The sequence below is a fragment of the Clavelina lepadiformis genome, chromosome 4 (genome assembly GCF_947623445.1).
Source record: "Clavelina lepadiformis chromosome 4, kaClaLepa1.1, whole genome shotgun sequence".
Classification (NCBI taxonomy): domain Eukaryota; kingdom Metazoa; phylum Chordata; class Ascidiacea; order Aplousobranchia; family Clavelinidae; genus Clavelina; species Clavelina lepadiformis.
The window spans coordinates 15,701,088-15,718,267 of record NC_135243.1 but is presented as its reverse complement, the minus strand read 5'-3'; the positions used below and the strand labels follow the sequence as shown (position 1 = coordinate 15,718,267).

General features: G+C 35.5%; 2 protein-coding genes and 1 long non-coding RNA gene across 5 annotated transcripts in view; 1 reads left to right on the top strand and 2 right to left on the bottom strand.

Annotated features, from left to right (window-relative positions):
* LOC143453496 (unconventional myosin-X-like) overlaps positions 1-1,879 on the top strand; it is a 30,100-nt gene extending 28,221 nt beyond the window's left edge. For all 3 annotated transcript variants that reach the window (XM_076954849.1, XM_076954848.1, XM_076954847.1), the window contains 2 exons: positions 71-246; positions 793-1,879. In XM_076954849.1, coding sequence (XP_076810964.1) covers positions 71-246; positions 793-946 — 330 coding nt within the window. In that variant the 3' untranslated portion in view covers positions 947-1,879. The remainder of the gene's footprint in view (positions 1-70; positions 247-792) is intronic.
* A 4,036-nt stretch (positions 1,880-5,915) lies between these two features.
* On the bottom strand, positions 5,916-10,336 carry LOC143453495 (retinoid-inducible serine carboxypeptidase-like). Its single transcript, XM_076954846.1, has 12 exons — positions 10,179-10,336; positions 9,811-9,998; positions 9,472-9,614; positions 9,253-9,355; positions 8,136-8,210; positions 7,924-8,034; positions 7,491-7,610; positions 7,277-7,391; positions 7,005-7,178; positions 6,781-6,855; positions 6,429-6,515; positions 5,916-6,320 (listed from the first exon to the last, which is right to left on the bottom strand). The coding sequence occupies exons 1-12, from the start codon at positions 10,213-10,215 to the stop codon at positions 6,187-6,189; spliced, it is 1,362 nt and encodes a 453-aa protein (XP_076810961.1). The 5' UTR covers positions 10,216-10,336; the 3' UTR covers positions 5,916-6,186.
* A 4,435-nt stretch (positions 10,337-14,771) lies between these two features.
* On the bottom strand, positions 14,772-16,161 carry LOC143452147 (uncharacterized). The gene is made up of 2 exons (XR_013114951.1): positions 15,912-16,161; positions 14,772-15,733 (listed from the first exon to the last, which is right to left on the bottom strand). It is a non-coding gene; the product is annotated as an uncharacterized LOC143452147 (long non-coding RNA).
* Positions 16,162-17,180: the final 1,019 nt, after the last annotated feature.

The window sequence follows — 17,180 nt, the reverse complement described above, 5'->3', positions numbered from 1 at the left end:
TGTAAAAACAATACCATTAAACCCTCTTTTACGCAATATTGTTTCAACATTTTCCATTGTTACATTTTAGTTTGAATACGTGAAGCTCGCCCAAAGTTGGTCAGGATACGGGTCTTATTTATTTGAAGTAGAGAATCGCGAGTCACAATTTGGGGAGCATGCTCTGACTTTGGCAATATCTGCTGCCGGTGTAACTGTTTATAAACGAGGGCATACAACCGCATCGGAACAGTTTTCTTATCAAAGGTGTTGTGACGTAGTAATCAAACATATGTTAAAGATGATATACCTGAATATATTTGAAGTATCAATCTCGTGCTAAATAAAAACACTAAATTTAAAGTATGGTCTAACAAAAAATAAATTTTCTAAAATATTTACAAAATTTATTGCGGCATGGTACTCTCGTTTTTTGAAAGACTTTCTAAAGTTTTAAATGCCACCCATAACTATTGGTATTATGCGGAGTCCAATGTGAAATAGAAAACATTGAGTATACGTATTTGGCTACTCTATAGACGTTTAGTCGGCAATTGTGTGAACTATTACAATTCAGCGTGCCCTAATAGACACAAACGGTTTTCCGTAGTCTTTCATTTTATAGCCTATTAGCCCCTTTATAGTTAACGCTGTGCACGCGATACAAACTTTTACGTTTTGAAAAACATTTTGTTTTTTTTAGAACGACACATGGCACCTTTAATCAATGTGGTAGCGTAAACTTAAAATTAAAAAAGACATAAATTCCAAAAACTTTGTTAAATAACTTGTATGTTAAATATTTTTTTTCAGCATACTCTCCTTTGGGGCTACTTCGGCCAATGTATTCAGACTTCAGACGGAAACGCGAGGCGATATATCATTTATTGCTGAACAAGTTAACGAAATTGTGAAACTTATGCGAGCTTATGTTCAAGCTTTATTTAAACGTAAACATGCTAGGTAATATTATGTAAGTTATAGTTTTGCTTACAACTGAGTGATCGAACCAAAAGTGATATTTGCGTGATTCTATGGTTTGTAATGTCCATGTTTGAATGGATTTCAATGGATCGCTTTTGCGACTGAGAGAGATGCCTAGTGCCCATAGTCACTTGAATCACGTTGACAGAATTTCGCTGTTACTTTGATTGTATTCAACACCCGCAATATCCAAGCTATAATGGTAATTAACCTGATTTTTTTAGGTTTTTCTCATAATATGCATGTTTGTATGAGTCAGCCATGACTTTTTCGAACGATTTAAACTTACAAATATTGAGTGTGAGGCCTATCTTAAACGTATTTATAGTCGCAAGTATTTTCGGTATCTAACTTTTGCAGTATTATCTGCTGTGCTACTTTTCTTCAAAAAGAAAACTATAGACGCGCTTTGTGATTATTTTCACCGGCACTTGCCATTTCACAAAATATTTCCTACCTTGTTTCACACTTCTTAGTATCATTCAATTGTGTTTATTTTAGTCAATACATTCATGATTTTGTTGATGTTTTTAAATAAGTTCCTTAAATTAACCTGATTTTTTTCTGAAAACAAAGGCGTGATCTGGAAGTTACTAACTGTAACCATATATACCTACGACGTAATAAAACTTTTAATGCTGCTTGTATTGGATTCCAGGTACAGAACCATCTCAATGTTTTTGAAGTTGTTACGTAATCGTATAAATATGCCCATCTGATAAACGTCACGAATAGCTTAACAATTCATACAGTATTACTTCAAAATCATGTTTCTACAAATTAAATATTGTCTACTTGCTCTGCTTCTACATATGCTTCCGTTGTTTGGTTGTAAGGTATCACAATTCACAACCGTTATAATGTGCGTGTGGAAAATCTTTGCACGACAATAAATATTGTTGATTTTGCCTTTTCATTTAGTGGCGTTCTTGTTTATTAATGTGCATTACTTTCCACTTTTGAATTCAATCATATGTTGCTTTATCACCAATATACAGTACAGCCACTATGAATAAAGATTGATGTTCATGTTGCACCTTCTCAGAGAAATGTGCAATTAAACTGATAGCCAATATAAGGCAAGAAGAAATAGCATATCCTTAGAAACAATTTTGGCTGCATAAATAAGGATGATAGAAAGCTTTGTTTTGCTCCTTCAGTCCGAGCAGCTCGTTTTATATGTGGGGACAAGGTAACGTTCCCTGAGGTTAGCAGGTTATTGTTTGTGGTTACTTCAGTTTCTGTATAGCCTACTTCAGTAGATTACATTAGCGGTTCCCAATCTTTTTATTCATCGGGCGACAGATTTTGATGATCGCAAGGTCTTTCGTCGTCCCACACCAAGCAACTCTTAATTTCTGTAATTTATTTATTATTCGATTGGTGACATAAAATTCTCTCTATCGGAACCCCTTTGGCCATGTTATGGATTTGCGTGTAAGCCTAACATTTTTACATCAGTGCCAGAGGCAGACTGAACCTCAAGTTCGTACCGGGAAAATGTTCAAAAGGGTCCCCGAAAACTGACATTTAGCAAAACGTTTTTACCACATCTTGCTGTTTAAACCAAAACAGAATTTGTTGAGGTCATGCATGTATCTTGATAGGATTTTGGAGAAATACATCTTTACGCAGTGGTATGTCCTATACAAAAGTTAAGAGTAGTTCTATTGTTTTTAAGCTCGAAGTACACATACATACATTGATTCATACACGATTGTGCGCAGTGTCCACCAAAGCCCGTAAGATCAAAGTACTTCACTTACCCTTTGACAAAAGACATTGATGAGCCATAAGCGGGGGGCTAAATTCTGCTAAGGTAGCAGGTACTGACATTTCGATATCATGATAAGTTTACTATATAGAACGAAAATGTAGCATCACATATCACCTTGTCAATAATTTAGCAATTATATCACTAAAACATAACATTCAAATAAGTGGCGCCACCAAAACGCAAACGTTATCATAAACACCTCAGTCTCGACTCGAGAAAGGTGTGATAACAGCTAAAGGTAATATTAGGCTATTGAGGTTGATCGTAACGACTCAGCTACCACAGATATATAATTAGCTAAAAGGAAATGTTAAACACTTGCATAACCATCCGAAAACACAAACACCTTTGAAAATAGGATGCCACTAATTCACCAGAAAAAATTGCACATTCAAAGCTATTTTTCTTAAATGCTATAACATAGTAACCTAAACTTAACCTAAATCTACCTCCTAATCTAACTTTAACTCTAATAAAACCTACAATAGCTAAAATCAACCTTTTGCATTGCCTTTCTCACATGGGGTTGTCACCAACATAGGGCGAAATAGTCACTCTCTTGTAAATAGTGTTGAATTCTTTACGAGGAAAGGTATCAGGTCATTCTCATCAATTTCGGCAAGTAAATCAGTTTCTGTCTCATTAATAAGAAAGTTTCTCGGTGCTCTTTTGGTCAACGAGACGGTAATCTATTTTTTACTAGTTTGAGTTTGCTAAAGCTATTTATGCTTCAGTGCATAAATTTTTATAAACTTGTTACGCAATTGTTGGTCAATTCTTTGATTGTTTACCAGTTGCACACTTGCTTCTTACTTTTTGAACCCTTTTAAACGTTTAAAGCAGTGCTTTTCAGTCTTTTTGATGACGGTTCGCACTTCTTAGTGTCACGAAAGTATCATCCGCACAACACAGTCAAAGCAGTAAAACGTTTGGCAGGCTGGCTATTTCGTCAATCGATCACTTTTTGTTGGAATTATTTATTAAAACTAAACATGTCATAAAACAATCCGTATACGAATATATGTCAACGATTCCAACCGCAATTCGACCCGTATGGAAACAACTCACAACACACACATAGTCTTAGAACATTATGTGACAGTTTTACTTTGCTATGCGCACGTTACATGAGAGTTGAACTACCAAAGGCCAAATGCGAACCGGATTCGATTTCTAGTTGCGCTACGGTTGCAATTTCCTTGAGCAAGGTATGAACGACGCTTACTTGTGTTCAGTGGCCATGATGAACATTTTCAAATTTCAGGTAAAACATCTTAAACAACAATAAAAAATGTGTGTATCTATCTGAACTTGCACGAAGACAAGATCGGTAACCGAGGGTCGAGTGATCAACAGTCATCTTCGAGTTTAGGTTGTGAAAAGATATTCCTCAGTCCGAGAATATAGTTTGTATTACGATATCGTACTAGTTGGTCGGGCAACTTTTTTATGCCATTCACGTTACCTAGCCCAGGGTTTCTCAAACTGTGGGTCGCGACCCCGCTTGGGGTCGCAAAATGTAATTTTGGGGTCGCGACACCAATTTAATTTTTATAAATTGAATTGTTTTTTGATTATTTTTTATTCGCTTTTCTGTTTCCATTACGAGATTTTTTTATTACTGCTGGTTACTGTACTTCGGTGGATTGTGTGCACTTGTATGATTTTGCCAGAGACAAAAATACCACTTGAGATTTGTAATTGGACGTTTATTGTTTTAACATCATTAATGTGTAGGCTATCTCTCAAGGGGTCGCATAGAGATTTCTTTTCTAAAATGGGGTCAAAGTTTGAGAAGCCCTGAGTCCTAGCCTATAGTTAAAGGCTTCCTTGCCGATTTTATGGGTTTGTGCAATGCTCCCTATACAAGCACATGGAGTGTTATATAGCCAATACATTTAAAAATATTAATGTTTTTTTCAATCTTATCCACCTCACAACAGTGCGAGTAAATGAATGTACAGCCTACCATTTACTCCAGGTCAGAGGTGACAAACATGCGACCCGCGGCCCGCAAATCGGTTTGACGATGGCTCTTGCACGGCAAAGCATTCCAGCGAGACCAGCAATCTTGAACTTTCTTTGACCTGTTTCTAATCTTTGCGCAATGTGATATGAAAAGCTGATAGCACTTTTGAGTGGCAGCAGTACATGTTATCAATAGATTGCCGCACTCAACCGATGTATTTTTTTGCGGCCGCGGGAGCAGCTAAAAACCTGCCGAATGAAGCGGTTGCGCTTGAAAGCTAATTATTATGCAAAATTTTACAGGTTACTAAAAAGTTGTACGGCCCATAGGTTCGTCACCCCTGCTCTAGGTCTAACGATCCCATGCACCAGTAACATCGATCCGTTGAAAAGCACGAAAAACATTGGTTTAAAGAAGCTTTAACGGACGTCAGTTGCACAGAATACACCAGATAGTGCGCAAGAAATTTAACAGGTTGTTTAACTATTATTCAGTTCATAAGTTGTTGGTCAATTCCTTGATTGTTTACCAGTTTGTACATTTGTTTTTTACTTGTTGAACCCTTTTAAACGTTTAGTGAAACTAAACTTTGTTTCTTACATTTTGAAGCCGTTTAAACCTTTAAAGAAGCTTAACGCCTTTAATGAACGTCAGTTGCACGGAATACACCAAATCGTTCATCAGTTGTTTCTTGTTAGCTATTTAACTGTTTTTCATTGCGTAAGTTGTTATGTAGTTTCAATAACAAAAGGTGCTCAGCTGGTGAATTAATGCTTTTATGAACCAACGTTTCGCAAACCCATGCAGGTGAGCCTCGTCAGGGCAGATTACAATAAAAGAATAAGAATTTTTTTTTTAAAACTACAAACATATAAAATTACCTAGATACGAGCAATAACAAAGAAACGATTATGATGTATTACGTGATAATAAAAGAGAAACTAGAAGAATCTGACGAGTTCCTTGCATTTATCTTCAATATCTGGAATCTAAAGACATTATCGCACTTGCACTACTGCTGATTAACGTCTCAACTATTTTTGCCTGGGTATGAAGTATCGTAATGCGTTTTACAAGCGAACTAAGTAACGAATTTTAATTGCATCGTATGATATATTTGGCATTTATCTGATAAAGAAATCAGGGAGAACATTAACACACGCGATTAATAAGTGCAATAGGTCATAGCTAGGTCGACTGAAAACAATGTCTAGGTAGTACTGTATTCATATTGCATTAAAACATGTCAATTGGCATAACAAGAATACTTTTATCGAACACATTACTAAAAGTACAGATGAGTAAAATGAATGCATATTTGTTCGGTTCAGGTAGAGTTATAATTATTAGATCGGTTTGCATGATTCAAAATCTAAGAAATGTGAAAACAAAATCAAAAACTAAAAGATTTCTAATAATCAACCTTGAGCAAGCTTCTTAATTAATCAAAAAATATAATATTGCAGTGAGAAAATCTTCAAGCAGTAATCACATCATGGAGCATATACAGCATAAATTCTCCAGCATCAGCAGGTACCATGTGTCCAGCCTTCAGCACCCACCAAAATTGAAAGTTATCAAGCTTCTTTGAGTAACCACCAGTATCTTCGCCTATAAAAGGACCAAAAATCCAATATTATAAAACTGTTACTTTCCACGTTGAGCACAACCGAAGTCTGCATATTTGTTGTAGCCAACATGCAAAACAACGCAATTTACCTTTGGCTGCGTATCTGGGCGTCCAATTTTTTCCCATAAAGGTAGAAAGGTCACTCCATTGCATTTTTTTCACCCACTGTTCTTGCCCTTTGCAGATTAATAACGTCAACGGTTAGCAAGCATTTAAATTGGATCAGTGTAAACCAGTATATCACACATCCCCGGTATATTTAGGCATTCATTTTTTAATGCAAGTCACAACTTTACCAAAAGTGTTTACAATCAAAAGTTTAAATGTTGTGTATCGCATTTCTTAAGTGATTCAGTGTGCATTTCTAAGGTGCCAAATTCTACTAGGAAATCTAATTGAACCTCATTCATAAAACATTTAGATTATAATATAAATGTTTACCTGGTGTATCAACAATTAAATCAAGCTGTCCATTGTACACAAGAACCTTCATTCCAGTATTGATAAGTTGATCCACTAGGGTAGAGTGAAAAACTCAAATAAAACTTTAAATCAAGCACCATGCCCACTATTTATGATATAATACTTCAAACTAAAAAATGATATAATTTTTGCAAGCCAGATTAATATTACTGTATTTTTTAATGGTGGGATGGAAATAAAACCTGTATCTATAACTGGCTTCATAAAATCTCCTGCTTGAGCATTAAACACTGCATTTGACTGGCCTCCCCATACGACAGAGTCTGGAATCCCAAGGTAAGTCTTCACTTCCCCATTCATAAGTGCATCAAGAGGATCCGTTGAATATGATTCCACATTAAGAGCATACCCAGTAGCTGTATGAAGTCGAATGAGATATCAGATACGCAAGGTTTGTTTGTGCAAATCATGCCAATTTTACAAAAGAGTTTGATTGTGAACTGTATTAAACTACCTAGTTCCTCAGGTACAAGTCTAGTGAGGTTTCTTGTCTTGATGAGATACTCGGTTGTAGCATGATGAGGTGCAAGAATGTCGTAGAAATCCACATTGTCAGTGTTACGTATGACCTACACCAAAATACTGGCTTGTAATATGTGTGATACTTACAAGCGATAACGGGCAATCGTCACACTTTGAGTTTCATGTGCAAATGAGAATTAACATACCACAGACTCGGTCAAACTCCATAAGTTAGTAGCCCTGGTCCAATCACCATTATTTACTGCATTTTGGGTTGCCTGAGCAGCATTATTTACCGCTGTTAAGCCGGTGTCATCTAACAAACCCTATCAAGAAATGTCAAACAAAGGCTTCAATTATTAACACTGAAGTTATCAGTTTAAAAGCAAAGAAAGCTGCTGATTCTAGGAAATGCTATGCTGAACTTTAGACTTATCAGTCATGCCACACAGAAAGTTAAATCAAAGGATGTGATAAAGTTGCTGACGCATGATGCAAGATCTGAAGTGCATTTCCAGTAAATTACGAAGGTGTCAAGTGTTTGCATCCAAACACAAATTAGTAATTATTAATCCTAAAGTGCCTGGGCCAGTTAATCCAGCAAAGCACTTATGAAAAAGCTTTGTGTGCTATACTAACTGTTTGATAAAGGTATTCTCCCCAGGTGTTGACAGAATCCATGGGTGATATCCATCCATCACCAAGACCTACTCCCTGCAGGTTAATATTCATATTTCCTGCCTCTATTTCCTACATAAAGAAATGCCATTTAATAAATCAAACAGAAAAAAGTGCATTAAATAAAATAGAAACAAATTTCAAAAACATGTTATCGAGTGATTTGGTTTCACCTTGCTCAGAGCAAGTGCAGTAGCAGCTGCCATTTTTCCACCATACGATTCGCAGAATATGTAAAAGGGATTTGCCTGATAAAAAGACATGAAAATGTAAAATGTTTCGTCAACAAGATAAAAACTAGGGATGTCAAAGCCAACTCTGGAAATTGATTCTACTCAACTCCTGAAGTGATTGGATAACTGTTAAATGTAACATCTAGTACAGTAAAGTAAAAACAGGTATCAACACTTAGTTTTCTAAGATTTATTTAGAATTTTAGATTATCTACGTATAAACAATTGCATTTTTGATCATCTAGCTACAGAAAACTGCAACCTATTACTTTACTGCTACCTTTGTCATATCATTGCATGCCTCGCGAGAAAAACTGATGCAATTACTTTTTACTTTCAATAATATACCAATTGTTATTCCAATAATGATAGATGCACCATTTGGTCAAAATTGCATCCTTTTCATCAATTAATTGTTACAGTATACAAAATGGCAAGAATGGGTGGTCCTATAAAAGCACATATCTATTTTGTGAGCCACGTAAAAATGTTCTGTGTTTACCGCTGAAGCATGAAATATCTTTATATGTCAATGTTTGTACAGACTGCAGTGTCTAATGCTAAATCGATCAAAAGTAGCAAAGTTGAAATTTTCTTGCTTAAAAATCAAAATTAATTGTTTAAAGTACCCATGTTTGACATCCCTATTAACAGCAAAGTGGGGTTTAGAAAACACTGCCGTATTTACTCAAGTAAAAGCCACTATTGATTATAATGCCTTTCAATTAAGCAAATGCGGTAGTGCTGCTTAATTGCTAATATATGTTACTAAAAACTACTGACATACTAAAAAACTGCAGCGAACGACTTGAAAGCATGCAAATTGCAAATGGTGTCTTATCAACAAAAGAAGACTCAAAGAAATGTGGTAACTACTGATTTACGGCAAAACAGTGGTTTTAGTGCATATGGTCCTGGTCAATAAATTAATAGTGGCAAAAAAGGAAGGGTAACTTTGGTTAGAAGCTGCACAAAATGTTTTCACAAAAACAAAAGTTGCACAGTCTTCTACTTAAGTAAAAATGGTGTGTAAATAATTTCAGAAATTATATCTTACCATTAATTCTGGATGTTTGCCATAGAATCCCTTCAACAAAGCTACCATATCTGCAGCAATCTGGTCGATGTCAGTTGTGTAAGCATTTGTATTACTGACATAACTATAAAAACATAGAATGCAATTTGAGTGATGGAAACATATAGTTATGATGTATAAAAAGTGAATACATTCTTTATTAGGCCGGTGAATTCTCAAAACATTCTGTATTAACTATACCTATATCCAGATCCAACTGGATTATCCACAAACAGCACATGTGCTAAACCAGTCCATGATGTCTCCCTTCGGTTCATATCTAAATCAAGAGGGCCTAGTTCTTCAAAGTTGCCATATCCAGTGCCAGATGCACCTGGTCCTCCCTGCAAAATATATAATTTAAAGTTTGGTGAAAGATACAAAACATTAGATTTAAAACTACAGCAAACTCATCCAAACAATGTCAGTCAGTATAAATCAAAACACGTATATTAATAAAACATACAGACTTTGAAATTAAGTTTACAGGCATATTTCAAATTTTTTTAACATGTAACTGGCAAAATATAGCATACATACTTGCATCCAAACAACTACAGGTACAGGATCAATAGCTGTTAAGAATGATGGCTGATATGACGGATCTTGAAAAAATAGCCACCAGAACATGTGGGCATCATCACGCACAGTCACGTAACCCCAATCTGACTTGACATTATCAAGACTGCTCTGTCGTGGCATATTTAATACACCTCCATGAGCAAAACCTAAAAAATATTTCAAAAAGTTGAGCATAAGTCAAAAATCTAAAATAGAAACTGTGATATAGAAAAAGATTTAACTAGATAAATAGAGTTAGCCAGAAAATATATTTAACAATTAATATTTTAATTAAATACATTAATAATTTTGCTTATTTAACACTGTTAAGTTAACAGCATAATTACCCAAAATGAACATCAAAAAAATAGTTGTCTTCAACATGGTGTCAAGTGAAGTTGACAAAATTAAGCTTTTAATTCAATTCTAGAAAGTAACAATATCATGTATATGATATATATATATCAATTTTAGAGACAAGAAATGATTTATATCAAATATAATAAGTGTAAAAGCAACTGCAAGCAAAAATTTAAAAAAAAATTCATTATGCTGAACAACTTGTTACACAAACCATGAAAGCTAGTATTGAACATATTATGCTATTTCTACAACTCGTATTACTGTATTCACAAATAAACCATAGGTCTGATTTCTGTAAAAATCTGGGTTTATTCATGTTATTAATGTACTTAATTTCTGGTATTATAAATCAATACTGTGGTACCTTTTTGAAAAAGATACCATAGTACCATCAGATTTAATTTGTTGTTTACATTCAATAAGCTGCCCTTTGACAAGACACCCCTTTGTGCCAGCCGCACAACAGCTACTCAGTAGCGCAGACGACCTTGGACTAAGTGCGGCGCACTGGACGAACCACATGTGGAGCACTGAGTGGCAAAACAACACCTCCAGACTCTGTGACTTCATAGCCGACGCCGACCCAAACCCATCGGGAATGTCCCTCGCAAGACCTGCCTGGGTCAGGCTCAACCGCCTGCGCACCATAAGCTGCCGTCAGAATGCATCACCAAACACGCTCAAAATAAATATTAAAAATCTTTCTAATTTTAACAACAAATTCAGAGGTGTAGCTAAGAAAAAATGAGTGAAAAGAGGATATCTGTATACCCAGGTACAGAGTATCTAGAGCAGAGGTGGGGAACCTATGACTCGCGACTCGCGAGCCAAATGTGGCTCTTTTGATTACGGCGTATGGCTCACAGATAAATCTAAGCTGGCATTTCTTAGCACGATTGTGTACCGATTAGCACCCTGTAATTGGTGACATCATGTAGTTGCTGATTTGTAGCTTGAAGAAGCAGGAGTGTGATCAACTGATCACAAGAACTGCTGTTATTGTTGTACAGCAGCCTGCTGTTTTCAAATAGCACTCTGCTATTGACTGTTTGTTCATGGCGTCATGAACAACAGACTGACATTGCCCAAGTAGCACCCTGCTGATATTGGTTGCTGCTGAAAACTGGACAGCTCACTGTTTGTTTGTATCGAGGATGTTCAAAAGTCTCATGATGTGAGCATGAATTACGCTATTCTCTCCTATACAACCAATCTTAAAATATACAAACCATAAACAATACAATATACTTTGCTAAAAATCAATGTACATTTTTCTCAGAAATTCCACATCAGCCGCTCACTTTGCTCAAAAACTAACCTACTACTGATCACATCACGAACAACAGTCTGTGTTACTGCGTCAGTACGCAGTAGCATCTGACAATAGCACCCGCACTTTTGGTAACGACTCTGCCTTCAAATTTTGATGAAAATTGATGAAAATTTATCGGGCCCACAGAAATTTTTGATAAGGTGTTATATTAAGATAGATAAATTTATAGTTACAAAAGTTACATGTATTAGCCTGGATTTGAACTGAAGATTAAGTATGTGCACACTTGAGTATGGCGAGGTAGGCTGTTACGTTGCTCTATCTGATGAAGTAAACCAACTCCAGGCTACAGTTAAAGTAGTGCACTATCTTCGCTCATATGTTAAATAAGTCATAAGTTCATAACCTTGTGAGCTCAACACTTTAATAGCATTACAGTCTAAAAACAGAAACAATAGAAAAGAGAAAGGCAAACGAACATGAAATGAGAAAAAATCATGACTTCGCACCAAATGCAGGGAGTAGCTTAAGGGCGCCAACTAGCGACAAACTAAGAAGTACTTAATGGCCGCTATAGAGTTACCGGGTCTGCACCAAGGCCTGCACATCCAAGATCTCGGCAAATCTGGCCAGGAAATACAGACCGGCAACCGTCAATCGGTAAAAGACTTGCCAGCCAAACGGTCGACCAAGAGGAACGCTGAAAATGACCGTAATGGTAATGGTATTAACAGACATTGTCAATAAACAGAGTTTCCATTAAAAATACATAATTTGATAAGATAAAAATATAGTCTAGAAATTAATGGGGTGTTTCTTGCTGATGTCTATGTTGATCAGGTGTAAAAACGTATGCGTAAATGTTATCTTTAATTAGTTTATTCCAAGTTTAATAAATGGCATTTTTTACTTTCCTGGTTTATTTTTGAACGTTTTGTTTCCTGTTTATTCAATAAATTTACTTCATTATTTAAAAATCGGTTTTGGTAGTATTGTGCAGTATATTACTTATTTATTTCTGCTTAAAATACATATGCATTTATGTACTAGTAACGCTAGTAGTTAAATAAATTTAGTTTAATATTGTCAACGTTTGTATTGGAATCTAAGCTTGGCTATCTGCGATAACACATTCGTATTCTAAAATCATTCCAAAATAAATTAAGTATTTCTTAGTGGAAACACTGTTTATCGTCAATGTCTATTCCATTACCGTCAATTTTCATTAGCAGCATTTTCTAGCGCACCCGACCAAGAACCAGGTAGTATAATTACATCACTTACCTGGCCTGGTCACGACTAAATGCCCCTTTAACCAAACTAACAGACGTGGCGAAAGACCGCTAACAATTCTGGAAGTTCCTAGAGCTGCCACCACGAGCCACGATTCTCCAGAGAGGATGAAGTGGATTTCGAAAAGAGAGAGAGAGAGAGAATTTATAGTATCCAAGATACTTTTCTTATTCAAAAACGGAAAGATACTACATCAACTCATACTGCTTTACATTACATACAGACCAACAACTATTAACTAATTAGTGAATTACGCTACTTTTCAAAACATCTGGAAATATTGATATCTACAAGAATAACAAATTTCCACAATAAAGGAAACGTTAAAAAACTATAGTACCTCTTTGGTGACCTCTAACCTGTAAACTAAATCAGAACAACATTTGAAAAAAATCTTGTACTCTTGCGAATATTTTTGAATCTGTTAAAAACATTCTGCCAGGCTACAGTTGACCAAACTGCTTTACTTCATAAGCCAAAAATTTCTGGTACAAAAGGACCATCGCATAATTTGCTGGTGGAAAACAACGAGTTCAATTAACTGACCATTGACCAATTTATTGTTATCGAATGTTTGTAGCTTGCGCCATGCAGGTCTATTACTAAGCCTTCAACTTTTCTTAAACTACGTAAAGGCCTTTGCGAAGTGCTTACAAATAAGTACATAAGCTAGCCTAATATCTATTGCTCTATACTATAGAGTCTATAGTATAGAGAAATAGACAAAGAAAGCAAACAATAAATGCCAATTTCTCGGAATGTAAGTTCGCCATAAATTACGTAGGCGATTCAGTTGATAATATAAGTCATTTCGAAAAATACCGCGCGGGCCACTCAGAACCTTCCCGCGGGCCACGGGTTGGACACCCCTGCACTATAGCTTAACTTGAAACCTCTTAATGATCAATCAAAAGGCAAGCTAAAAACAGTAAACACCTTCATTTTATTGATAAGCGACTTACTACATATGAATAGTTAATGCAGCTGCTTTGACCTAACACAAGGAAAAACTAACTGCAATACCTGCGAATAAATCATCCCCACCAAATAAATGACATTTTAAAGGACACAACGACCAGCAGAAAGAATACCAATTAACGTGGCTTGCCGGCGGTACCACAATCATGAACACGTTGAATGTTAAAATCAAGCAAACTGGCCTCACTCATGCATTTCAAACGAGAATAAATTGCTAAAATATTTTTACACAATAATACTGTAATACCTGTAATACCTGTAATACCTGTAATACCTGTAATACCTGTAATACCTGTAATACCTGTAATACCTGTAATACCTGTATTACCCTCTGTAATACCAGTACAGTGCTACAATGGAATCAAATTATAGTACTCCAAGTCTTTCTCTTTTTAGATTGTGACGTTATAATATTCCTACATTGGCATCGAACAGGTCAAAATTGCCAGGCTTGCTAAAAAAAACAACCTAATAAACATTAAAGACTTTTTGATAAAGATACGTTATCCTAACAATTCATCTTTGCGTTATTGTCTACATGTTATAACAATAATTGCTTGTTTAATCACCTTAAGAGGCTTAGACGAAGAAACAACCCCATAAAGGCAAGGTAAATACGCTAAGTAACCAAAAACAGTAATTAGAAAGTAAACTTTCTGAGCAAGGTTTGTGTACCTTCTGTATTCTACAATTATGCTTGTTGTCTTAAAGTAATTTAACAACGTGTAAGATATTATGAAGTGTTCCAGGTTAAAACAAAGTTTTATTAACTCCAAGAATTGCTGTGGCAAGATTGTATTGATACATTTTCTGCTTTCTGCGGGTGCCCTGCAAATTACCTATATAGGGCAATGGGAAACATGAATTCAAACCAAGTCGGGACTAAGCTTTGGCTTACGGCGCAAGACTTGGATTACGTTGAACTATATGGTTAAAGGCTACCGTGATATTAAAATGAATTTTTAACGGTTATTTTCAGATATCTTACAATATTTATGTTGGTTATGTTGCGAATATCAAGTGGTCATCAGCATTGCCATTGTACAGTACAGGTATTTTAATAATATGACTAATATCTTCCGAAGCGTTACACACATATCAAGCACATACTCGACTGATACCGGCTTAAACATAATTATTGCAACTTCAACACTTCATGTAGAAATTTTTAAACACACGAGGGCGGCAAACACTTGCAAAAATCTGACATGATATTTTGACATTCACGCACATTCAGTACAATTGTACCGATGGAGGCAAACACTTAAGATATTTACATACATCACTGTTAACGCAAATTTAGCATGTTTGATGGAAGTCTTCGTTTTACATGCATTAAACGACCATCAGTACAAAATATTCTGACGGCGGCCAACACTTACATATTGCATTTCAAATGCGCATTAATCACGTGCAAATTGAAATGAAGGAACTCTTCAAAGAACAGGATTTTAAACATTTTAAATGCACATTAGTCACGGGCAAATTAAAATGATTGAACTTTTTTAAATTTTACAAATTCTAGAGGCACTTTAGTCACGTGCCAAGTAAAATTCAGAATCTCTTGATGCAAACGGAAGTTTTACAAATTTCAAATGCACATTAGTCACGTGCAGATAAAGATGATAGGAACTTTTTTCTTCAAACTTAAAATGCACATTAGTCACGTGCAAAGTAACATGATGAAACTGTCATGAAAAGGTAATATTTAAACGCACATCAAACAAACAGCCAACTGGGTCGACGGCGACAAATCTTATAACACAGCACATCAGGGAGAAGCGTGATGGCGGCTTATACTTAAGTAGATGGTTCTTATGAGAACAAGCAGTTACCATAAATCCAACAACCAGGTATCAGAAACCAAATAAACTTTCTTTTGGTGATCAGACTAACCGTGGCACAACTCATTCAAACGCTTGTCAGAGAAATTGAACAAGTTTGCTTCTAATCTTAATTCGTTCAGGCGTGTGACACAATTTGCTGCAAAGTGATCTGGAAATTAAGTAGAAAACATTAAAATGCAACCTTAAGAATTATTTCAACTACTAAACTTCGTCAATATAGTGACATTAACAGGCAACATGCAGTTATGTTGAGAATTAATGTTTGCCTAAATCGTACTTCACACAGTTTACTGTTGGTCGGTGTTGATCACCGTCTGAACACTTACATCATCGCAACAGGATTCATCACGGTGGCTTTTGACGATTGCTCTCTTTTCAATAAGCTCACCTCGACCAGCCACATTTCAAAGTGAGCTTTGAAATTCGCTCGAACGACATCGTTTGGAAAGCACAATTTCTTAACAAAAATTCTGATCATTTCACCAACATCATTCTGCTAATACAAGTGAAAACTAAAAGTAATACCTGTGAATAAAGCAACCCCACCGGTTGTTTCATTTGATTTGGTACAATTACCAGCAGAAAGAACAGCAATTAACGCAGCTTGCCGGCGGTATCACATGGACGCGTGGAATGTTATAATGAAGCAAAGTGATGACACAAATAACACGCCTAGTGCAAAGCAATGAAATCAATGGCAACAAAATGTACGATTTCATTGACGCACTATTGACAAAAAGAAAAGTTTAACTTTTTGCTGGTGACTGCCCGTTTTAAACTTGCGGTTACCTTAAAATTGGAATAAATGTGGCCTGAATTAAATAATTGAAAGCTGAAAAAAATTGATAAAATCATTTTACAATTAATTGAAGCAAAATAATTCCCTTTTCAAACAAGAAACCTTTTTATGTGAAATTCAAAGTGACCTTAAAGGGAGATGCAAGCGCTAGTACAAGTTGAATTTAATGCAAAGAAAATTAGTCAGTATGATATGATAAAAAAAGAAGTTTTAAATTTTATACTTAGCAGTTATTTTAACTTTTGATGCTGAAAACCTGTAGCTAAAAGAGAAATATTTAGATTTAATTGTGACCTAATACAATGCAATATTGACGTCATAATACGAAAACCCTGTAATAAATCGTTGGTATTCGGGCCAAATATAAATAGGACACCTCGTATGGAAAAAACATTTTGGTAGGTATATACTTTTTTATAAGTAAACTTAAATTCGTTGCACGAAAGTCTTGCATTAGTTAGGTCTATAAGCTAAGGAAAGATCGTAAGATGGCTGGAGACACAGGTGGTTGTGAAATATTATGTACAAGCATTTAATGGACAGTGGCGGATGACAGCAACTAAATATATTTATCCGCAAAATTAAAACACCAATACGTATCACAGGTTGGTATTTGAGCAAAATCAATATACGATTGCTAAAAATACTTGAACTTATATGAAAAGTCTTTGTGGACAGTATTCATCCAACAGTTAAAATAAAAGTAACACCCATGCAAGGACAGAAAACGACATGCACTTAAACAAGGTCAACATTTTTACAGGTGGCATTTTCGTAACAATTCCATAATGAATTG